The sequence below is a fragment of the Tenrec ecaudatus genome, chromosome 5, assembly GCF_050624435.1.
Source record: "Tenrec ecaudatus isolate mTenEca1 chromosome 5, mTenEca1.hap1, whole genome shotgun sequence".
NCBI lineage: Eukaryota > Metazoa > Chordata > Mammalia > Afrosoricida > Tenrecidae > Tenrec > Tenrec ecaudatus.
Window position 1 is genome coordinate 169591101 of NC_134534.1, and position 25965 is coordinate 169617065.

Genomic DNA, 25965 nt, shown 5'->3' on the forward strand with positions numbered 1-25965 from the left:
CAATCTGGCCAGTTATACAAACACACACACACACACACACAATAACAACAACCACAGAACACTACTACAAGAAGCCAAAAGTTACCTGCATAAATGGAAGAACATAATACTGTCATGGATAGGAAGACATAAAATTGTGAAAATGTCAACACTACCTAACGTGATCAATAAAATGTGATCCCAAAGCAGCATCATTCTTTAAAGAGATGGAAAAACTAATCTCCAATTTTATACAGAAAGGAAAAAGACCTCAGATAAGCAAAGAAGTACTAAAGAAGTTTAAAATAAGAAGTCTCATACAGTCTGATCGTATAAACTATTACACACCCACAGCAGGAAAAAAAACCAGCCTGATACTGGTACAATGACAGAAATACAGACCATTGGAATAGGATTTTAAACCTAGAAATCCAATCATCTATGCCAGCTGATCTTTATCAAAGGGCCAAAATCCATAAAATGTGGACTAGAGAGTCTCTTTGACAAATGATGCTGACAAAACTGGAAATCTGGAGAAAATGAAACAGAGCCCATCTCACATCATATACAAAAATGTCCTAAAATTATAAAGATTATAAAAGAAAAAATAGGGATACATTTAGAGGGTATCATATTCGTCATAAATACATTATCATACATAATTAAAAAGCATTCACTCAATAGAAGACACATGAGATGACTGGGAACCCCTAAAATTATATTCTTGTACACATTAAAGCCTTTCACCAAAGGTACAGAAAGAAGGTGTACTGACTGGGAACGTTTTGTGGCAATGACATATTAGACCCGAGACAAGTCTGAAAAAAATTATTGAAAAATTCAACACCTCAACATCCCAAAGACAAAATTTATATTTTAAAGATTGGTAGAACAAACACTTCACCTATCAGAGACCAACAAACACATGAAGAAATGCTTGTTACTATTAGCCATTAGGAAGCCGCAAATCAAAACAACAGTGAGAATATCTCCTGCCAGTCTTAATAGCAAAGTTAAAGGTGTGGAGAGATTGGAACCCTTAAGACACTGTTGGTGAAACTGTGAAAAGGCACAACCACTGTGGAAAACTATTCTTTAAGAAATAACACATGGGAGGTGAACATATCTGATCAGAGCACACGGGAGCAGATGAAGGGGCAGGAGGAGAGAGTGGGGCACAGCCTGGCCCACCAGGCCGTGAGGATGATGTTCCTGAGTAGAGCAGCCAGTCCACAGAGAGAACAACATGGCTGGCTCCACTATGAGAAATGATGCCAATCAGTGACTAAGGGCAATACAGGGGACAGCACCGGAGACACAGTGTGGGAATTACACCTGACCTGATCCCACCACACTGAGGCAAAGCACTGGGGGAGTGCAGCGGAACAGCAAGGGAATGGAGTGGCAAGGTCCCCAGGGAATGCTGAAAGTGGACTTTGGGGCCAGGGCGTGGTGCCCCAACAGACTGGACTGGAAAACGCTCCTAAGGGCCAGCAAACGATCCCTGAACTAACTACAAGCTTTTCTCTTGTGAACTGTTGTGTTCTGTTCTTTGTCAGTGGTTTGTTTTCATTGTCTGGTTGTATGCTGTTGCTTTGTTTTCCTCTGTCTTGTTTTCGTGTATGTTAGTGTCTCCACAGGTCTGTCTGAATAGGACAGGCTGGATGAACTATCTGGAGGAAAAACAACGGGACCGACAGTTCCGGGGGGACTTGGGATGGGGGGATAGGGGGGGTAAGGAAGTGGTGTTAACAAACACAGGGACAAGGGAAAAACATGGGACCCCAAATGGTAGAGAAGGGGGAGTGGCAGGCCTGGTGGGAAATGATCAAGGGTAAGGTTCCATAGAGAAGAAGTATGTCTAGCCCAGGTGGCCACGAAGCATGGTGGTAGGGCAGGAGAAAAGTCAAGGGAGATGGAGGAAAGAGCTAGGAGTCAAAGGGCATTTATGGAGGTCTAGACAAAGACATGTACATGCAACTATATATAGGAGGATGGGGAAATAGATCTATGTGTCTATATTTATAGGTTAAGTATTAAGGTGGCAGAAGGACCTTGGGCCTCTATTCAAACACTCCCTAAATGCATGAATACTTTCTTTTATTAAATTGGAACTCTATGATGCTCACTCTCCTAACACAACTGCTGGAGCCAAAGGGGGTGAACAAGTAAATGTGGTGAAGAAAGTGATGGTGCCCGGCTATCAAAAGAGATAGTGACTGGGGTCTTAAAGGCTTGAAGATAAACAAGCGGCCATCTAGCTCAGAAGCAACAAAGTCCACATGGAAGAACACACCAGCCTGTGTGATCGAGTGGTCCCGAAGGGATCAGTTACCAGGCATCAAAGAACAAAAAATCATCATTGACTGCACACCTCCATGATAGGATTGCTGAAGACAAATGGGTGCATAAGCAAATGTGGTGAAGAAAGCTGATGGTGCCCGGCTATCAAAAGAGATAGTGTCTGGGGTCTTAAAGGCTTGAAGGTGAACAAGTGGCCATCTAGCTCAGAAGCAAAAAAGCCCACATGGAAGAAGCACACCGGCCAGTGCGATCACAAGGTGCCAAGGGACCAGGTATTAGGCATCATGCAAAATATATATATATATGTGTGTGTGCGTATGTGTATATATATATAACATATTAAATGAAGGGGGAAGTGCAGAGTGGAGACCCAAGGCCCAAGTGTCGGCCAATGGAGATCCCCTCATAGAGGGGTTTAGGAGAGGAGATGGGTTAATTAGGGTATGAGGTAGTACCGATGAAGAACACAGCTTTCCCTCAGATCCTGGATGCTTCCTCCCCCCAACTACCATGATCCGAATTATACCTTGCAGGGCTGGATAGGGCAGAGGCTGTACACTGGTACATATGAGGGCTGGAGGCACAGGGAATCCAGGGTGGATGATACCTTCAGGACCAACGATGTGAGGGGCAATGCTGGGAGAGTGGAGGGTGAGTGGGTTGGAAAGGGGGAACTGATTACAAGGATCCACATGTGACCTCTTCCCTGGGAGAGGGACAGCAGAGAAGGGGGGGAAGGGAGACTCCGGATAGGGAAAGATATGACAAAATAACGATGTATAAATTACCAAGGGCATATGAGGGAGGGGGGAGAGGGGAGGGAGGGGGAAAAAAAAAGAGGACCTGATGCAAAGGGCTTAAGTGGAGAGCAAATGCTTTGAGAATGATTGGGGCAGGGAATGTATGGATGTGCTTTATACAATTGATGTATGTATTTGTATCGATTGTGATAAGAGTTGTAGGAGTCCCTAACAAAATGTAAAAAAAGAAAAGAGAAAAAAAATGATTAGGGCAAAGAATGTACAGATGTGCTTTATACAACTGATGTATGTATATGTATGGACTGTGATAAGAGTTGTATGAGCCCCTAATAAATTGTTTAAAAAAAAAGAAATAACACATGATCTAACAATCCTACCTCTGGATATAGACCCTAAAGAAATAACAGCTGCGACAGGAAAACACACACACACACACACACACTTACATTCATACACACACCTAGACCATGTCACGATAGCAAGAAGACAGAAACAACCCAAATGCCCACCATTGGAAAAATGGGTAAGCAAACAAGAGTACACACACACAATGGAATACTATGCAATGCTAAAGAATAATGATTAATCTGTGAACCAGCTCAAAACACTGGTGAACCTGCAGTGCATTAGACTGAGTTAAAGTAGCCAATCAGGGCTACAAGTTCAAAGGAGGCATCAAAAAGTTAGTGGAAAATTCAATGATTCCACCACCACCACCCACCACCACACCACCACCACCACCACCACCACCACCACCACCACCACCACCACCACCAAAAAAAAAGAAAATTCAATGATCTTTTAATTCCATGTTGCATGAACTTTTTGAAGCCCCCTGTGTCCACACGGATACAGTAGACTAGATGGAGCATAAAGTCATGAAGACTGCTTAGCCATAACCAAATACCTTGAAGAATGAGTCATAGGGCCTAGGGGTCAGGAGCATAGTCCCGGGGGACATCAAGGTCAACTGGTACAACATAAGTCACAAAGAAAATGGTTACATATATACTACTTTGGTGGGCAGTGCCTGGCATCTTCAAAGCTTGTGAGCAGCCATCTGAAAGTGCAACCACTAGGCTCTCCTCATTCAGAAGCAAAAAGATGGATAAAAATGGAATGACACAAAGAAACGATTAGTCCAAAGGACTAACGGTCCATGAGAACCTCACCCTCCGTGACTATGAGGCCAGGAGAATTAGATGGTTCCATCTACCACTGCTGACTGTTCTGAAAAGGATCATAATAGAAAATTCTGGGTAGGCTGGGAGAGAAATGTAGAACAAAACTTAAAATCACAAAAGATCAAGGCTCACTGGTAGACACCCCCCTCCCCACAACACACCAAGATGATGGCCTTTGGTCACTCTTCAAGGCTGGAAAAGGATCCACCTTTAAGTCTCAACTTTCAACCAAAGGAGAAGTCTGTAAGGTGGACAATAACACGAGGGAGGTGCCTACAATATTTGGAACAATCAACCCTCACAGATCAAAAGAGCTGCATTTGCCCAGGTGCAAGATGCAGATGGCAGGAAGAGGAAGGAAAAAGGATGCTTGAAAACTCAGAGTGGCAATGGGTTGAGTGATATTATATTGTGAGGATTTGCAATTATGACCTGGAACAAAATTATTGAATAGAAAATGGGTTTGCTTTAAGTTTTCACACACACACACACACACACACACACAGAAAGGTTAATGCAACAAAACAAAACAAGAACAACACACTAACCATGGGGTGATAGAAATCAAAGGAAAATGTCTACTCTGCCTAGGGATGCATGTGTGTATCTGTGTGTGCTTGAGTGAAGAGGTGAGTGTGAGTGTATGTGTGAGTATGTAATGTGTGGGTGAGTGCATGAGGGTTATGTGAGTGTGTGTGTTTGGGGTAACCAATAGGGTCTCTTGAGATTGTCACTATTCTGCTGCTTTGAGATGCTTTGTAAACCTCTTGTGGCTGAACTGGGGTTTAAATTGGGCCTGAGATGACTGCGCCACATCCATTTGAAGTCCCTTGGGAGAGAACTGGGACCCATTTGATACGGAAAGCGCTTTATGAATATATGAGATTATTACTTGGCCTGGGGCAAGTTCTTACATAAACATGTTCTAACTCTGCTTTTTCCAGCTGCGGTTTCTCATCAGCCTGCACTCAATTTCAGACTCAACAGACCGTCTGGTCAGACCTATCTTTTGTTTACATTGTTAGCCACTTAGAAACAACCTCCAGTTGAGAAGGCCTTTTCCCAGTTTCGCAGCAGGAATCAGAAAAGCCAAACTGAGAGGGAGAAAGATGGAGGGGAGACAGACTCAAAGGAAGCTCTGCCAATTGCCAGGCACAGCCAGAGTACGAGCATGCCACTACCCGGCACCTGCAGCACTCACCATGGTCATGGGCGAACACCAGCAGGCCCAGTCCCATCAACATCTGAGCCAGTTCCTCATAGCGGCCGCAGTGCTCAGCAGCTCCATGGGAAATAAACATCAGAGCCCTGGAAGGGGTGAGAAGGGGGATTGGTCAGGAGAATAACAGGCCACTGAGGTTATTGCTTTCCTAGCACCAATAGCAAGCCAGCAATAGAAACACAGTCTGCACGCGTTATTAAACAAGAGGGGGTTGGGAGTCAAACCCTGGGCTTCCGGTTTTTGAAGTCCCTGGGCAGCACAGAGGTTGGCGTGCTTGGCTTTGAACTACAATGTTAGAATTTTGAGTCTATCAGCCACTGAAAACCCTACAGGACGCAGTTCTACTCTGACACACATGGGGTTGCTGAGTTGCACTTGACTTAACGACAAGGGGTTCCAGAGTGATAGAGGCAGACTCCACTTTGGCTCTGCCTAGGAGCGTCATTTCTTCACGTGTTGGATAGTAATAAGAATCCCCGTCTTGGGTTAAGTGTGGGGATCAAATTTATGTCAAAGCACTAGGTAGAGGGCTGGCCTCTGACACGACTTATTCCATGGTGGCGTCTATTGACGTCATGGTCATTGCCCTTGGCTACAGTGATCACGTTCAGGGAGAGGCATGAGACCCAGCCAACGAGCCCCCTCGGAGTTCATCTTACAGCTTTTGTTTAAGAAGCAAGGGCATAACATTTTCATTTTCACAGTTAAGTGCCTGGGGATTGTGGGGCGGGGTGACCCCAGTCCTTCTGCCATCCTCTGGAGGTCGTATTGACCCACAGAGGAAGGTGAGGCCAAGCCAAGTGATAAAGAGAAGCAATCTTAATGGTGGTGTTTGAGCCGGAAATTCAGTGGACCAGAAGTCAGCATCCCCGACCTCTTTTCCTCCCTCATCTTTCCTGAAGTCAGATGGATTTTCTTTCACTTGCAAAAAAAAAAAAAAGTTGTAGCTTATATAACAGAGCAGAGCATCAGCTTTGTATCCATCTATCTATATTTTCCTTTGTTTGTTTCAACTCATCCATTTCATTCCCCTCAATACCATTGCTTCTCCCACGTCCTCTGAGTGTTTTCTGTTTCCACTCCTCTTTCTTTCCGAAGACTCTGATCTTAAGTGGTTGAGTATCCTGACATGGGGTGAGTTCAGGTCATAGTCTTGGGTATCCCACCAGTATCTATTCTTCCAATGAGCCTGGTCTCTTATGATTTTGAGTTCCAGTCTACATTTTCCTTCTATTCTATTCAGAATGCAAGGTGATCCTTTCCCGAGCATCTAGAGGGGTCGCCAAGCATCATCCAGTGAGTCTGATCTCAGAGTTGTGGAGACTGATGTTTACAGGGCCCATTGGATGGATGGTTTCCGTGTGTCCTTAAAGTTTCATCTCTCTTTCCTCTGGATTGGAGAAACCAAGGTTTACAACTGAGATGGTGATTCACAAGCTTTTAAGAGTCCAGTCACGAGTCAACAAGGAGGAGGTAACACACTGTCTTCGTGAGCTCTGGTAAGTGAATGACCATGGTATCCCATGAGACCTATTCGTCCGGCCAAGTGACTTATGTTTAAGAACTTTTCATAACTTTGCCCTCAGCATGCCCCACCATGTCCATGGATATCATTGCAGCTAAGGTAAATACACGTACAACTATCTGTGGTGAAATATCCATATATTCATGGGTATCATCCCATTCTTCTTCTCATATCTGGTCATCCGTCATGTCGACTTCAGCATCTACTTGTAGATCACCACTCTTGCAAGATTGAGCACCTAACAGGATTTGTCTCCTATCGCCTTTTTTTTTATAGGGGAGAGCGTGAACGCAGTCCCCAACTACCACAAATTATGCAGTCGAGTTTCCCACATTTGGGGAAATCTCAGGGGTCAGCACACTCCTATCGCCTTTAACTCTTGCAAACCTCCCAGTACCTTCCTCTTTTTGTGTGGAATAATTTTACTTCTAGATTCATTCTTCTACCAAACCCGAAAACTGACTACTGTCAAGTCAAGTCAGACTCACAGGGACCTTATAGGACAGAGCAGAGATGATCCCCTAGGACAGTGGTTCTCAACCTTCCTAATGCTGCGACCCTGACCCTCCCCCCAACCATAACATTATTTTCATTGCTACTTCATAATTTTGCTACTGTTATGAATCGGGTGACCTCTGTGAAAGGGTCATCCGACCCCCAAAGGGGTCGCCACCCATAGGTTGAGAACCGCTGCACTGGGTTTCCGCTGCACTGGGTTTCTATAGCATTTTGCAAATAAGCTATTCCCATGGTTAGTCCCTAACCTTCTTGACGGTAGGCAATGATACCTTTTCCCTTTCCTTTAGTGATCATTACCGTGTTGAGTTCACGGTGGACATGCTGTAGACGCTGTTTCGATGGAGGATGGGAGGAAGGAGGGAAGCCTCGAAGGGAGGAAGGTGCAACATTTTAAAACACAGGATATCTCACTAAAAGTTTCATGTGGGAGAAGCCTCAGGGACTAGGAGCAGAGGTTGGTAGGGGAGCCTCTGATGTGGCTGTGATCACGCTGAGGATAACCCCAGCAGCCAGTCTCCTCTTAGGGCTCCTCCAGCCTCTCTACAAGTCATGGTACTTGAGACCCTTTCTCCACAAGAAGGTCAGCTCAGCTGTGGTGGGGCTAGACTCTTAAATAGAGTTTTTCAAAAGGCTCCTCGTGTTCGAGCAGCTCTATAAGTGGCCCCTAGGTCCCTTTAGGAAGTAGTGAATGCTCTGGGCCGATGGTGACTTAGTCTCTGTCAATAACAATGAGAGGACAAAAGTCACCACTTTACCGAGCACTCACTGTAGGCTACTTCCTGGGAACTCCAGGCACACAATTTCTAACCTGTATAACAACCTCTGTGGTAGGCTTTACCATCATATTACAGGTGAGAGATTCATGAGTTACTTGGCTCTGGGCTCAAAGGCGTCGGCTTGAGGGCCCTTTGAAAGCAACAGGGCAACCTGGGTACATGCATTCTCCAGGCTCTGCCGCTCTGGGTCCTAACAAGCTGGCTTGGAGCTGCTTCAAAGCAGCAGAGCTGCCGCCGGGGCACACACCTGTATAGGTTTCCCTCCTAGAATGCACATCAGAGCGAGGCACTGGAAGCATACACACCAGTCACTGAAAAAGTGGAAGCAGATGCTGGCTCCAGACTGTGTCTTCTTTTTTATTCTGTATTTAGCAACTCATTAATTATTATTACTACACTGGCCAACACACATTTTGGTACTCAGATGTTAGACTTTTCTGGGTATATTTGACCTGCTGATTCAAAAAACGGCACCAGTTTCCCCCTATCATCTCTGTCTAGTTTTGAGCTACAGCACACATGTAAGATAGCACTCTTCACCCTGTTTACAAGATATGACAAAATAATAATTTATAAATTATCAAGGGCTCATGAGGGAGGGGGGAGCGGGGAGGGAGGGGAAAAAAGAAGAGCTGATGCAAAGGGCTTAAGTGGAGAGCAAATGTTTTGAAAATGATGAGGGCAATGAATGTACAGATGTGCTTTACACAATTCATGTATGTATGGATTGTGATAAGAGTTGTATGAGCCCCTAATAAAACATTAAAAGAAAGAAAGAAAGAAGCAAATGTTCAAAAAAAGAAACATGAGGAGATTTTAATGTAGCGTCAACTAGCCTGAGATAGAGAAAGTACATGCTGGCTTTATTTTAAGTAGTTTGTGTTGTACTAAATATTTAGGTCAAGTTATACTTCACAAGGTGTCCTTATATGAACAGTGCAAATTACATGCACTTGGAAATGTAACCAAGTATCACTTCATTTTAATTAGGACGTGAACATCAGCAGTTTCTATTTATTGTCTTAAAAGGGGGCCAGAAGTAAGAGTTACTTTTCAATACATAAGGAGCCCTGATGGCATAGTAGGTTATGCGTTAGACTGCTAACCACGAGGTCAGCTATCTGAGTGCACCAGTCCTTCTGCAAAAGAAAAATGAGACTTTATGTTCCCATTAAGATTTAGCCTCAGAAACCCACAGGAGAAGTTCCACTCTGCCTTGTAGGGTCACTATGGGTTGGAATCAACTAATTGGTTATGAGTTTGGTACAGTAAACAGAGATTCAAATGTTCTGAAACCCAAAGGGGGTCTGTGAGAATTTAAACTTCTCTATTAAAACTAAAATGTTCCAATCTTGTTACAAGATAGTATAAGTTCTTCACTTGTGCATGAAAAATCTTAAAAGTTAAAAATATTCTTATAGAGAAGCTTGGCATCAGCCTCACTTCTGAATTAACATGAATTATCCATTGACTTCTATATGTTAAAATGTGTTCTGACATGTTTACTGCATAATTCAAAGAAGAAACATTTAGATCTTCAAAATATTTATAAAAATGCCTATGAAGTCTTACATTTTCAACACTCTAAATTGCACTCACACCTTCCATCTACATGGCTTTTCTCTTTTCTTTGTTTGCCATTCTTCTTGTGCTGTGTTCTAGCTTTAATGTATACAACTTTTAGCCTGTCTGTATTGCACAACCTCCCAAATAAAAAAGAAAACCTCACTGCCATCCAATAGATTCAAACACTTATTAGATAGAGAACTTCCCCTTTGCCATCCCAAACCTTTAAATCTCTTAAAGGCTGACTGTTGGTTTTGAACTACTGAATATATATATATATATATATATATATATATATATATATATATATATATATATATATATATATCAGCTCAATGCATACCCAATAGCCACCAGGGGTCCATATATAGCTTCCCTTAGAAGTACCTTAATACTTAATTATTTTAAAACTATTTCTTACCTTTATGGTTCTATCCTGTAATCTGTGGGTTTCAATTCTTCTCATATTTACAACTATCATGATAAATTAGCATAATTTAATAGTTGAAAATCGAGTGGAACACATATCTAAGAAACGAGAGCTGATGCGATCTATCCAGTAAAATTTTCTGAATCAGTATCTCAAGTAACCCCAGGCACAGTCCTAGAAACCAAGACACCAAGAAAATAATTTTATTTTGTTGGGCTGTGTTATTATTTTAGATTTTTGTTTGTAATATTTTTGCCTTTTGGTTTGCTTGCATGCTTATTTTCTGACTTGACTGTATGGTTGGTTTTGCAGTTGCAGATATTTATTTATTTATTTATTTGTTTGTTTATTCCCTAATTCATTTATCGCTCCACTCAATGGAGACAAGTATCTGACATGACTCAGCCACTCTTGAACCTCTAATAGCTACACCTACTGGACTAGGAGCATTACTCACTCTAGACAAAGGTATAACAACTTTCAATAAAGTCAATAAAAACATCACAATGTTGTCTCAGAGACAGCAGACACTTAGAGCTCATACGACGAAACAAGACAAAATGGCACAAACAAGTGACCCCCACATGGAGCCCAAAGACATGCTGAGGAAGGTAAAGCATTAGAACTAACAGAAAGGAATTCAGACGATCCTAAGGATGATATTTATGTATTTTCAGTGGATGGAGAAAAAGATGGAGAGTTACAGAAAAAAAATTCAGGAAAGCACTTTAAGAGCAATCTGACAAGAAAAACAAAGTATTAGAAACCATACAAAAATACCAAGTAGAAATTCAGGAGGTTAATACTAAGATATTAGAAATAGATAATATATTGAAAGAGCAAAGCAATAGAATTGATGCAATGGAGGGCTGAATCAGTTAGCTCGAGGATAATTCCCTCAATACCAAAAATACAACAATTCATAAAAATAACCCAAAAAATCAGATGAAAGTATAAGAATCATGCAGGACACCACAAAGAAGAATAACACATGTGTAATTGGAATGCTAGAGCAAGAAGCAAACCAATAAAAAGCACAGAGAAGACTGCCCAAGAGCTGTTGGAGGAAAACTTCCCCAACATTATCAAATAGGAGAAAGTCACTACAAAAGAGGTTAAAAACCACCAAACAGGATCCACCTCCAAAGAAAATCATCGTAATATACTGTCAACAAAATAAAGACAAGGTAAGAATCCTGAGAACAGTTCAAGATAAAAGAAAAGTTACCTACGAAGGGAAGCCAACACAACCAAGCTTGGATTTTTCAGCATAAACCATGCAGATATGAAGGCAATGGAATGACATAAATGAAATCCCGAAAGAAAACAATTGCCAAACATGAACGCTATATTCAGGAAAATTGTCCCTCAAATATGAAGGAGAAATAAGGGCATTTTCAGATAAGGAATTTGTATAAAAAAAAAAAAAACCCAACAAACTTAAAACTATATTAAGGGAAGTTCTTTGGCTAGAGAATTAATAATTACAGCAGACATCAATCCAAACTCAACATTAAAGACATCACCCAGATGTCAACCTCGTTAAACCAGTACTCAAGGTAAGCACATTTACAACACGGAAATTAGGAAGCCAGAGACAGCATTCCATAATTAAAACAACTAATAAATAAAAGATGAAATAACGTGACTATAAAATATTTGAGTACAAAATATTTGAATAGAGAGGAATTCAAGCAGACTTCAAAAGAGAGTAGACTGTTTTAAACTTGATAGTAAATAATAAATAATAAGGTAACTTTAAAGAAAATAAATAAAACTCATAAAAATTAAAGAGATGATATCACAAAAATTTTGTAAAATAACAGCAAAGACAAAATAAAACAAAAATGAACTCAGTACATAAAATTATGAGTAATTACATCAATAATAATGTCTCACACACACACACACACACAAAATGCACAGCAAACTGACAGTAATAAATTCATACCTATTAATAATGGCATTGGATGTAAATGGATTGAATTCACCAATTAACCCTATAATGCCTAAATTTTTAATTTCAGGAATAATTTTTTTATTCTTTACTTTCATAGTTATCAATATATATTAATATATACATTTAATTAAATGTTATGAGAATGTCGTGCTCAGTGTTATAGGGTTAGGAGAAAAGAGTAGCAAAATGGATAAGGAAACTGGAGACATCAATATGCTGCTTATAAGAAACACACCTTAATGTTAAAAAAAAAGCAGGAATAGCAATTTAATCTCAGCTAAAATAGACTTCAAGGCAAAATTGACCATGAGAAACACAGAAAGACACTACACATATGATCTAAAAGACAACTGAGCAAAACGATATAACTAAAATAAATATCTATGTACCCAATGAAAGTCCTTCAAAATACATTAAACAAACATATAGATTTGAAGAGAAAAATAGACAATCCTACAGTAACAGTAGGTGACTTTAGTCACCTCTCTCAAGGAAAGATAGAACTAGAAAGTAACTCAACAAAGACACAGAAGAATTAAATAATAATCGATCAGCTTGACTTCTTAAACATATACAGACCGATCCACCCAACAACACAATACACTATCTTTTCTAGTGCAAATGAAACATTCTCCAGAATAGACCATATGCTAAGCCATATTGCAGGGGAGCGTGAAATCACAGGGATGAAGTTTATGGCCCAGGTCACACAACACGTTAGTAAAATGTAGATCAGAGCCCATCCCCACCCAGCTGAAGGTGGTCAGAAGGTTGTCATGGAAGCCCCATCTTGCCCCCTCAGGCTCTTCATGTCAGTATCTGGTGGTACTTCAGCAGTCCTGACAGGACACCAGGATGAATTAATAAAACATAGTCCCTACCTTGAGGAACTTGTAGCCCTTTAGTAGCTGATGCTAGAGATGATTTATAAGAAGTCTGAATGAAGTCCGATAGAGCCACAGAAAGAGTCCCTCACTCCATCTACAGAAGGATGAGTAGGGGTTGACAGGATGGCATTGAGTTTGGTTTGAAGATGGAGGACACGTCATCTTCTGATGTTTTGCTTTAATGAAGACTTTCATGATTTTGTAGCAGTACTTTTTGACTGGCCCTCACATGTGGGGTCCCCATGAGTCAGAGTCAATTGAGGGCAGCAGCACCACTGACATTCCAGGGCTGGTGGAGGCGAATGTTCCTAGAACACTGTTTCTAGAGGTTGGCAGTGAGACAAGCCTGAGTTCTGGGCAGTAGTAGGACGTGCAGGGGTTCACAGGCAGCAGTGAGCCCTGGAGCTTTTGCATAGGCAGAGGATAGACACTGGTCAGACTTCAGCTTTCCAGAGATCCTGAGCTGCTGAGCAGTGAACAGAGGGGAGCCCAGAGCAGAGACGAGGCGTGTCAGGCAGCCAGCGGCAGGGCCCTCTGTGGAAGCTGGGTGATTTGTACCCCCACCCCCGCCCCCGTTTCCCCTGGCATTGTGCGGGAGAAAATTAGCAGAGCCATTTATGCAGACAAGGCAATACTGCAGAAACTGGGTTACAGAAGAGCTGGCTAAGATCTTTTTCCTGGAGCATCTTTACCAGCTGCGGAAGTCAGAGGCAGTACTTTGGAGAGAAGGCCTGACTGTCAGGGACCACCCCCAGACCAGGGACCCGCCTGGCATTTGAGGAGAGCATATGTACTCCTGAGCAGAGCCCGTGGTGCAGCTCCTTAGACTTTCTAAGGCCCAGTTTGATGAACTGGATTTCCCCTCCTTCAGAAATTCCCTGGATTCCTTTGCTTACATATTGTTAAAGCTACTTAACCTCACCGGGTCTCAGTTTCATTACCTGTAAAATGGGGATGATCATATAGCTACTCTTAGAAGGCACTACAAAGTATACCAAACATATTGGGTTTTGTCTAGAGGGAGAAACCCCCATAGCTGTTGACTACGAAGCTGTTTTCCCCAGAGGCACAGATGGGCTTGAAGGAGGGAGAGGGCGGTGGCACTGGCAATCTAGAGGCTTAGCATGAGCTAGCTCCTGGATCCCTGTGTGCCTTGATCCCTTGGTGCAATGGGGGCATGGGTGCTTCCCCACGGGGATCTGGGGGTGTGGGCTGTACTGGAGGCTTCGAGCTTTCGCAGCTTTCCTTCATCCTGTTTAGCCTCATGATAATGAGGGACCCATGCACTATCAGTCACCTGGCTCAGTGTGAGCGTGTTCAGGGACCACGGGGAGATGAGCAGGCACACGACACAGCTTCACTGCCTGTAGGGGCCTAACTTCTCCTGCGTTGCTCACAGGGCTCTGTGCATCTCTAGCGCTGGGTTATGAAGATCGACCTCCTGAGCTGTGGGAAGAGCAACGGGCCAGTGGCTCCACAGCACCTCGGCTGGCCAACACAGGCTCTTTCCTGCCTGTCTTTCTGAGCCACCGGAGGCTTCATTAATAGAAGAGCTCAACTAACGTTTTCTTCGCTCTCGGGGAAAACTTGCCAAACTAAGCGCCTGTTGGAGGAAAAGTGCAGTTGAAGGGAAACAATGCATGTTCCTGCTATAAGGTGATAACTCAGAGGCTGGGAGGTGGGGACATTCTGCAACTGCCCAGGTGCCTTTCCCCACAGACCTTTCTGATGGCCTCGACAGAGGGGGCAGTAGTGTCCACAATCTCTCGGGGCAGTGCGTGGTCATACCTCGCCCTCATTCCCAAAGCATCCCACTCACTCAACTGGATCGCCTGTTTTGTCATCGCATTTAATCTTCTTATCGCCAAATTGCACGACTTTAAACATTCACACGTCTGTCACCGGTCGAGTGTGGGATGGCGAGGGTGACTTGGATCCCTTTCCTATAACTAAAGCAGACACCTTATGGGCTCTGCTAGAATCCAAATTTAACTCTCCTTCCCCTCCTCTTTAAAGTTCGAGGAGAACTTTGATGCCTCCAAGTCTCTGGCTGCCCTCCACAGCATGGGCAGAGCGTGGGAGATGGAATTAGAACCACTCAGGGAAAGGGGCTTGGCATTCTACAGAGAACCAGAAATAGACTTCTCCTTTGTAAGGCACATCAATAATTCCTGCCTCACAGGAGCTTTGTGAAGAGTGATTGAGAGAATTTATGGAAAATAACCAAGCCCAGCGCTCGGCGCAGAGTTAGGCATGAAATACCTGCCAGAACTAGCAGGGCACACTTATTTGGGCCAGAGACTAGTCTAAATGGGTGACGCGGTTACTCATTTTAGCCTCACAACCCCCCCACCCCCGCCGGGGGGGCGAGCAGGGGAAGGGGAAGGTCCTACTATTTTCCCTATTTTACAGTTCCTCAGGGAACTCAAGCCATATTTCTTATAAATGTCCTGTAAGTTTGGGGAACAAAAAGAAGCCTAATGGGGCAAGATCAGGGTTGTAAGATGGATGGGGGTAGGTTTTCCCAATGAAAGTTTTGTAGGACAGCCCTGGCTTCTCTTGAAGGAGCAGGTGCATTATAGTGAGAGAAAAGAATTCCTCAGCATAACTTTCCTGGGTTTTTTCTCACCAATTCAGTTTTGAATTGGATTAACTTCATAATAAGCCCAGTGATTGTCCTGGTCCTTTAAGAAATATATTAACCAGATCATCATTTGGAGGTACACAAGCAAATGTGAAGAAAGCTGATGGTGTCAAGCTATCAAAAGATATAGCATCTGGGGTTTAAAGGCTTGAAAACAAATAAGTGGCCATCTAGCTGAGAAGCAACAAAGCCCACCTGGAAGAAGCACACCAGCCTGTGTGACCATGAGGTGTTAATGGGATCAGGTATCAGGCATCAAAGACCCAGAACAAAAAATCCCATCAATGTGAATGAGGGGGAGTGTGGAGTGTAGACTCAAAGCCCATCTGTAGACAATTGGAACATTCCCTTACAGAAGGGTCACAAGGAAGAGATGAGCAAATCAGGGTGCAGTGTAATACCAATCAAACATACAACTTTCCTCTAGTTCTTTAATGCTTCCTCTTTGTACCTCTCTACCGCTGCCCCACTATCATGACCCCAATTCTACCTTACAAATCCACCTAGACCAGAGCATGTACACGGGTATAGATAAGAGCTGGAAACATAGGGAATCCAGGACAGATAAACCCCTCAGGACCAATAATGAGAGTAGCGATACCAGGAGGGTAAGGGGAAGGGGACGGGAAATAATTGGAGAATCAATCACAATAATCTACATCTAAGCCCCTCCCAGGGGGCAGACAACAGAAAAGTGGGTGAAGGGAGACAATGGTCAGTGTAAGGCATGAAAAAAATAATAATTTATAAATTATCAAGGGTTCATGAGGGATGGAGGTTGGGGAAGGGAGGAGAAAAATGAGGTGCTGATACCAAGGACTCAAGTAGAAAGAAAATGTTTTGAAAATGATGGTGGCAACATATGTACAAATGTGCTAGATACAATGGATGTATGTATGGATTGTGATAAGAGCTGTATGAGCCCCAAATAAAATGATTTAAAAATAAAAAAGAGGGGCCGGCCCCAATCCCAAATACTTGGACAGCTGTCCTCCCCCCAGGAGAATTTACTTCAGAGGACAGCACTGAAACTACAGCTCAGGGAGAGGGACATGTCTGATCAGAGCACATGGAGCAAATGAAGGAGGAGGAAGAGAGAGTGGAGCACATCCTGGCCCACCAAGCCTTGGGGACTATATCCCCACTCAGAGCAGCCAATGCACAGAGAGGACCATATGGTCGGCCCCACTATGAGACACAACATCCCTCACTGACCCACTGACTCCAGGGGACAACACTGGAGAGAGTGTGGGAATTGCGACTGATCTGACCCCATCACACCCAGGGAAAACACTAAGGGCGTGCAACAGAACAGCAAGGGGAGCAGAGCAAGGAAGTCCTGCGGGAGTACCAAAAATAGACTTTGGGGGCATGGCACCCCATCAGACTCGACCAGAAAACACTCCCAAAAGTCAACAAACAGAACTGAAACTATTTATAGGCTTTTCTCTTTTTTTGTCATTGTTTTTTTGTTGTTGTTGTTGCTGTTGTCATCATTTTGTTTTCTTTTGTTGCTTTGTCTTGTTTTTTTTTTGTATGGGTGCATAGTATTATATCTGCAGGTCTATCTAAATAAGATAGGCTGAATCAACAATCTGGAGGAGAAAACAACTGGACTGATCATTGTGGGCAGACTTGGGAGAGGGGAAGGTGGGGGGAAGGAAGTGGTGTTAACCAACCCAGGGAGAAGGGAAAAACAAGTGATCAAAATCAGTGGCAATGAGGGTGTAAGAGGCCTGGTAGAGCTTCATCAAGGGCAACATAACTGAGAGAAATTACTGAAACCCAAATGAAGGCTGAGCATGATAATGGGACAAGAGGAAAGTAAAAGGAAATAGAGGAAAGAACTAGGAGGCAAAGGGCATTTATAGAGGTCTAAATACAGGCATGTACATATGTAAATATATATGAGGATTGGGAAATAGATCTATGTGCATTTATTTATACGTTTAGTATTAAGGTAGCAGATGGACATTGGGCCTCCACTCAAGTACTCCCTCAATGCAAGAACACTTTGTTCTATTAAACTGGAATTCCACAATGCTCACCTTCTCAACTTGATCACTGAAGACCACTTGGTGCATAAGCAAATGTGGTGAAGAAAGCTAATAGTATCTGGGGTCTTAAAGGCTTGAAGGTAAACAAGCTCAGAAGCAACAAAACCCACATGGAAGAAGCACACCAGCCTGCATGATCACAAGGTGCTGAAAGGATCAGATATCAGGCATCAAAGAACATAAAAGCCTATAACTATGAGTGACAGGGAGTGCAGATTGGGGGCCCAAAGCCCATCTGAAGGTAACTGGACATCCCCTTCCAGAAGGGTCAGTATAGCAACGATGAAACATATAACTTTCTTCTAGTTCTTAAATGCTTCTTCCCCTGCCCCTCTCCCCGCCTCCCCATCATGATCCCAATTCTACCTTACAAATCTGGCTAGACCAGAGGATGCACACTGGTACAGATAGGAACTGGAAACATAGGGAATCCAGGACAGATGATCCCTTCAAGACCAGTGGTGAGAGTAGTGATACCTGGAGGGTAGAGGGAAGGTGGGGTAGAAAGGGAGAACTGATTACAAGGATCTATATATAACCTCCTCCATGGGGGATGGACGACAGAAGAGTGGGTGAAGGGAGACATCGGACAATGTAAGATATGACAAAGTAATAATTTATAAATTATCAAGGGTTCATGAGGGAAAAGAAAGGGAGGGGGGAAATGAGGAGCTAATATCAAGGGCTCAAGTAGAAAGCAAATGTTTTGAGAATGACGAGGGCAACAAATGTGCTTGACACAATGGATGTATGTATGGATTGTGATAAGAGCTGTATGAGTCCACAATAACATGATTTAAAAAAAACCTACCACTTGGAATGCCCACCATCAATTGGCATCATTTTCTGAGCTGACTTCTCTGCCTTGAATTCATTTTTGAGGCTTTCCCAATTATTCCCATAAACTTGTTGCAAAGCTATGAAAATCTGGGGAGTTGCCCACTTACTTCAGTTTTGGTAAAAATCTGATTATACCCCTGACCTCAAAACCTTCCCGCCCCACCCCACCTGCGGAAGAAAAAAGCATCACACACACACACACACACACACACTTTTTAAAAAGCATTCTAGAGCGAGTAAGACAAGGTATCCCTGGGAGAGTTTGTTTGCAGCCATCCAGTGACCACAGAAACATGCTCAGGCATGCTCCGTTTGGAATAAACTGCAGGAACTAGAAGCCTAGTCATGTTACTTCTCTTAACACCTCTCTCTCTCTCTGGCTTTAAGGGTACCATGTTTGTGTTAAATCAACCTCCTTTCATTTATCTTCCTTTCACAGACCAATTAGATGGTGGAAAGACATCACTGGGGACCAGAAAAGTGTGTCCTAAAGTTGGATGGAAAGGGATGGGAGAAAACAGAGTCATGGAAAAGAGAATTTTCCAGCTTGGGACATTATCTCGCCAGGCGTGGAGTCCTCCTGCTGATATCTGAGAAAGTCAAACAGGGCCTCAGAGGCCTTGTCTGTAAATAAGATTAATGGTCCAGTCTCCCAAAGGTCTTTGAAGATTAAATGGGAATGCCCATGGAATGCCTAGCTTCCCCAGGCCACTGCTGACCTCTTCTCCCTCAGGTGCCTGAGAGCATCCAACAAGTCCTCAGGACAGATATGCAGGGTACATGCATGCACCTGGATCCATTGGAAACCCTGTTAGTGACATGGCCTGGAGAGACCCAGCTTTCTGACCTAGGTGCTTGGGTTTTTCTCTGCTTGGCTCTCATAATGTGGACACATCTGTGTCAATAATGGGCCAGGTGATCCTGCTCAGTGCTCCTAGGCCACAAGGTCCGTACTGGAAGCAGTGACTCTTCCGCCAGCGAAGGAATTCTCATTCTCCCTTGGTGTGCGCCCGATGGAGCCTTTCCAATCTGGTGGCTGCAAAGGCCTGCCTCACTGCAATAAAGCCATCAGTGTGGGCCCAGTAAGCAAATGACAGCACCCTGGCTCTCACTGGCTTGGCAACTCTCAGGGCGAGTGCAGGCCTCGCTTTGCACCTCACAAGTTCAATGGGGAAAGGGCAATGGATACAACCTTGGCAGAACTGAACCGTGAAGGTTAAAGAATGGATATTTTGTGTGACCCCTAGTGAATGAAAGCTATTCAGACATGAAAAAAAAAAAGGTGATGTGTGTTGATAGGTTCTAAAGAAGAGTAACTTTACAAAATCATAACAGGTACCTATGTGCCAGGTACTGGGCCAGGTGCCCCACATGTTCTCTCTCCGTATTTCCTTCTTCGGTTTGGGAAACTGTGCATCCCGAGGAATTAAACCCTTGGGACAATTACTCTCAGCTTGGTATGTTACTCTGCTCCCCACCCTTCCAGTAGCTAATCTTTCCATTTTGTGTGGCATTCCATTTCCTGTCCCCACTGCAAAGGACGGCCACAGGGCCCTTCCAGCTCAGACAGTTCCCAGAGCACAGCGTAGCCCCAACATCAATGTCCTCCAACTGACCCTCGAACTAGAAGCCCACTGAACGAGTGCGCTATCTGATTTGCCTTCCTCCCTGGGCCCATTTTAGAAGATACGCATCCAGAGAAAAATTCTAGACGAATGTGACTCACCAGCCAAGTCTCTCCATTTAAGGACAAAGGTGTGTTAGAGGATGAAGGGGGTGGGGGTGGGGTTGGAATGCTGGAAGTCTAAGGAGATAAAATATCTCTCAACGCCCCCTCCCCCAAACTCACTGCCATCGGGTCCATGCGGGTTCACCGCCATCCCCTTGGGAATTTCCCAGACTGTAACTGTTCACGGGAGTAGAAAGCCCAGTCTTTCTCCCTCAGAACTACTGGTGGTTTCAAACTGCCGACCCTGTGGATAACCAGTCCAACACACATGCCGCACACACCCAGGCCTCCTCAGGAACGATCTAGGTGTCCCCAATTGAGAGAGTCTGTGGTATCTTGGCCACAGGGCCCTTAGTTGCTCCTGGTTTGTACAGCCAGTAAAATCCCGATTTCTCTTGAATGCAGTTGTTCATTGTTACGGCTAATAGAGCAGGGTAAAGATCTAAAGTTTGTGCCGACAACAGTCTTTCTAGATGACGGCGGATCCCTTCTTCGTTAGGGCCCACTCTTATTTTATGGAAGCCAAATCTTTCTGAGTCTTCTTGGAAGGTGTTAGAAAATTCCCGGTAACAATATTTTATAAGAAGGCCTGCATCTGACCCTCAGAGAGCTGTCCTCGTTGGAGTGCTGTGCCTTTCCAATTCCGGGCGGTTTCTCATCGCTTATTCATCATTACAGCAAAACAAAAACAAAAATAATCAAGGTTTCTGTAGTCAGCAGTTCAAACACTGAGCAGCTGCTCGGTGGGAAAGAGGAGGCTTTCTACTCCCATAAAGATTTACGGTCTCAGACACCCACAGGGGCACTACTACTCTCTCCTATAGGGTCACTATGAGTCCGAACTGACTTGATGGCAGGGAGTTTAGATTCAGGGGGAGAAATGGAGGTGACTCTTGCCTAGACTTTTCCACCTAGATGGAACCATAGAGTTAGGGATGCTGGAAATGTCTGTTTAAAAGCATGCAGAGCAGGACTGCAAGAAAAAAAAAAAAGAAGCATGTCAGGGAGGAATACCGAACGCTTCTGATGAATTTATTAAGTGAAAAAAGAATATGCCATCCAATCTCCACATATACCACATGAAGAAAGCATACCCACCGACAACCCATGATTTATGTTTGAAAAAGGAATTTGTGTCATTGCAAAGAAGATGGAAATTTACAGGCAAGCATAAAGTAAAATAATAACATCCTTTCAGAGCCTCGCTAGCCACTGAAAACAATTCTGGACATCCTGATAGTGTTCTTCCAGGGATTTCAGCTCCATCTATATTACACTCTGCTTGTAATCAGCCCCCTGGGGAGGCGTCAGCACCTACTTTGAGTGTGGCTGAGAGCATACATCTCTCAGAAGAGGACTTCGGAGAAAGCCCCCAACACAGCACCAGCACGTGGCAGATATCTAGGAGGTGGTCAGAAGACAAACGCATGGCACTTGTGCTTGTCACCAGTCCCACTCCCAAGCTCAGAGCAAACATTACTAATCAATCTCAGCTCCCTTTTCCGCCCGAGCCAGGAGCTTGTGAGTCTTTTGGGCACCATGCCCTAAGCAGCCATATTTTCTAGTCCTGCATGAAGCCTGGCTTGAAAAAAGGCTGGGTTTGAGTGGATTCTAATCATAATTTCCCCCCTGGGACTCTGACACCATGACTTATGACTGAGAGCACAAGGAATCTACAGCTGGGTTTCTATATTTAGTTGGGGCTTTATTTTAAAAAAAGCCCTGTAGAGCTAATGGATTAGCGTTGCCAAAATTCGGGGCTGGCTTCAGAGCCTCTAGATAGGTATCCAGGAGTTGAGATTAATCACAGGGAAGAGTTTAGTTTGGGACCTTTGGACGATTAAAAGAATGTTATCCTACCAAGAGGAATATCCTGGAGCCACGAGGCCCCTGGTATCACAAGATGCCTAGAGTTATCCATTCCTCTCAGTCCTAAACCCGAGCACGGCTCTCCTGTGCAAAAAACAATTAAATTTCTAAATGGACCTGCCCCGAAGTTATTCAACTAGAAAATTACCAGCCATAGCAAAAAATGCATTTCCATATTAATGCGTAAAAGCAAATACAGTAATACAGCCGGCCCGAAACACCAGGGGATTGACCATTTGATTCATTTTACCACCGATCACGTTGAGGACAGCGCTCACATGGCATTATTAAACCGCGATATGCAGCATCAGGTTAGGAGAGAGGCTCATCAACAACCGTGCAGCTGACACAGCCCTGCTCGCTGAGAATGAGGGGCACCTGAAGCAAGCAGTGAAGACCATCCAAGACGACAGCCTTCCGCGTGGACAGACGACACAACTCCTTGCAACAGGGCCCGCACGCAGCATCGTGGTAAACAGAGCGCAGACTGATGCTGCAAGATTTTCATTCTCTGGAGCCACGATCAACACCCAGGAAAGCAGTCGTCAGGAACCCGACTATGCATCGCACTGGGCGCATCCGCCACACACGATTGACGTGAAAGCGTCCAAGAGCAAAGCTGTCCCTTTGAAAACAGGTGTAGCTGACTCGAGTCACGGTCTTTTCAAGCACCTCAGATGCACGTGAAAGCTGGACAGAGAAGAAGGAAGGCCAAAGAAGACTGGATGCATTTGGACGATGGCATTGGTGAAAACCATTGAGTCTATCGTAGACTTCTACCTTGAGAGAAGTAGATGGCTCCTTAGAGGCGAGGACAGGGAGGCTTCCTCCCCCGTATTTTGGACAGGTTATCAGGTGGGATCAATCCCTGGGGAAGGACATCATGATTGGTAGAGCATCGGTGAAAGAGAGAGAGCTTAACACAGTAGCGGCAGCAGGGGCGCCATGAATGTGAGGATGGCCCGGGACGAGGCACTGGCTCACTTTCTTGGACATGGAATGGCTATGAATCAGAATCCACTCAATTGCACTGAAGAGCATCCCCTCCGCCCCCCCCACAAACACACACACACCCCATTGGGTCCCCGAAATGCTTGCCGTACACAGCCTGGAAACTGGGATCTTGGGGGAGGCTCCAGCTCCACTGGTCTCCTGCAAGCACTTCGGAAGAGATGGACAGCAGGGCAAACCAGACACCACACTCGCCTGTTGCCATTGGTTCCACGGCCATGCCAGCAGAATTGCCTTGCCAAGTCTCCCCACTATCTTTCTCCTTGGCTCTCTGTGGAGCATGTGCCTCAGCTTCTGGAATATTCCATCCTGATTCCTCTAGCTTCTTCTCTGGCGGCTTCATCTCATCTCTCTACCCCACATGGGCATCCCCAGAAGACCTGCACCTCCTCTTGGGAACAGCACAAAGGCCAAGGTTCCCCCTCAACCCACAGCCATGGTTCTTGGTTCTAAGATCATCAAGAGTCCTGTGTCTTCCAAATAATAGTTCCTCTGGACTCAATTACGCTTGCTCTGCACATAACCTGTTTTCGAAGACTGAAGGTCTCCTGGCGACAGAAACCCAGGGGAAAAAAGATGGAGACCTCACACAACCTATTTCTTATAGTGTCTATGTTTCCCTATGTATCATCTTAAGGTTTCATGCATCCTGAATATCTCTAATAATCCCCCAAAGATTCCACGTTAAAAAAAGAAGATCGACTCAAGATTCTCTTAGAGCACAAGCGAGCTTTCCCAAGATGGACTCAATTCACTTCTGTAGTCTATCCTACCCTAAATTCCTATGACACCAAGACCAGGCCGGTCCAGGTGACGTTCTCACTGTGAAGCAGATCCCGTGTAGTAAATACTGTGCAAGAGCCTGTGCGACTCCAAGAAGCATAATACGAAGTGAGCAACCATGCTCTCCCCGCCGCGGGATCAGTAAGCCATTCTTTCCCTCTTCCCCCCGCCCACCCCAAGAGATCATCGCTCTTGATTTGGGTGATCTCCTGGTTTGCTTCATTGTTGAACCAGCAACATCCGTAGAGAGCAGGGCCCTGGTTGAGGGAGTGGGAGGGGGGCTATACAAGGGACTTGGGCTGCTAACCAGTAAGGTCCGCAGTTGGAAACCACCAGCTGCTCCTCAGGAGAAAGAGAGGGCTTTCTGGTACAGTGTGAGTCTCAGAAATTCACAGGGGGCAGTTCTACCCCATCCAAAGGGTCGCTGTGAGTCGGTATTGATTCCATGGCACTGAGATCGTGTTTTTGGTTTTTCTTAACTGACCTAAGACCGGTGATTCAAACCAACCCTGAAGCACAGTGGAAGAAAGACCTGGCTCCTTGCTCCCATCAAGACTACAGAAAACCCTGTAGACCAATTCTATGCGGTGACACCAGAGTCCCCTTGAGTCAGAATCAAGTCTAAAGGAAAAGTTGCTTTATTTGTTTGTGCTATGCAAATAAGCAATCATTTATTTGGTTATGCTCATGATTGATTTTCTACATCCATCCTCATGGTTTTCTGGATCATGTTTCTTTTGTTCCGATGTGCTATGGGGCTGATCATTTTGTTCCTGGATTGTTTCCATAAGGTTTAGAGATCACTTATTGTTTCGGCAGAGAACTGCTTGGGTTAAGGTGGAAGAAAGGTTTGGATAAAAAGACAGTCAGCCCTTCCTCCTGGCTCCTTTTGGACACAACAGCTGGGGCACAAAGGCAACTCTTGGTAAGAAGCAGGCAGTGCGCTGCTCCCAGCTCACGTCTTTGGCTTCAGCCTTCTGCTTGGTTTTGCACCAAGAACTCGGGCCTCTGAGGACCCCTAACTGCCCATGTGGCTCCCACCTTGCTCTGCTCCCGGTGGGCCGTCCCTGCCTCTTCTTCAAGCTGCTTCCGGAATCAGAGTCCCACGACCTCCTCTCTGAGACAGTCCTGACCTCCTCTCTTGCACTTGCTCTTTCTCTTCCTCTGCTCCCACACCCAGGCCCTAGCTCTCTCAGGCCGGAATGACCGCGGCAGCCTTCTCCTTGGACGTCCTGCCTCGCCTCTAGAGTTTATGCCCACTCTCTCTTTACATGATGTCACTTCCCGTCAAAAGTTCTCCATAGGTTCCTTGTACTCCGGGCCCTTTCGCCTCTGCTCCTGCCCCATCCCACCCTCTTCCCTGACGCAGAAGTTTCCCATTATAAGAGGTTTCGCTCCGAAGCCTTCTGAGAATGTTCTAGTCATCGTGGGGGGTGTGTTTGGTCTGCGTGTACACAATGAGCTGAGACTGGGCTAATGGACCGGGGAGGGCCAGCAAGAAATCTGAGGGCACAGCAAGTAGGAGACTGAACCCAGTATGTTTCTGCCGCAGGAAGATGCGAGGGGGCAGCTAGAAGCCCCATGGGGCAGTGCAGACCCAAAGGCTTAACTCCCACACCCGAGGAGTGGGCAGGATACCTCCCAGTATCCCTGGGTGTCAGCCCACAAGGCTCTCTCTGAACCTCACGGGCAAGCGTCACAATTTGTTAGGGACACAGACACTGGGAAGGAAACTCACACGTGGCAACCTGTGGTGGGATCATACTCCATATTTGGCTCTGAATACATCATTATCTCAGGGGCTATTCTTAATACTATATTACAGATTACGAGAGTGGTGTCCAATGAGGCGAGGTGATTCACGAGGAATCAGAAGAATCAGAATCAACTGGCTCCATCTGACTTTGAAGCTCTGCGTT

General features: G+C 44.7%; 1 protein-coding gene across 5 annotated transcripts in view; it reads right to left on the reverse strand.

The window, feature by feature from the left end:
- Positions 1–25965, reverse strand: part of MGLL (monoglyceride lipase) — a 126692-nt gene that overhangs the window by 79896 nt on the left and 20831 nt on the right. For all 5 annotated transcript variants that reach the window (XM_075550271.1, XM_075550268.1, XM_075550270.1 and 2 more), the window contains exon 3: positions 5430–5536. In XM_075550271.1, the coding sequence (XP_075406386.1) occupies positions 5430–5536 (107 nt within the window). The remainder of the gene's footprint in view (positions 1–5429; positions 5537–25965) is intronic.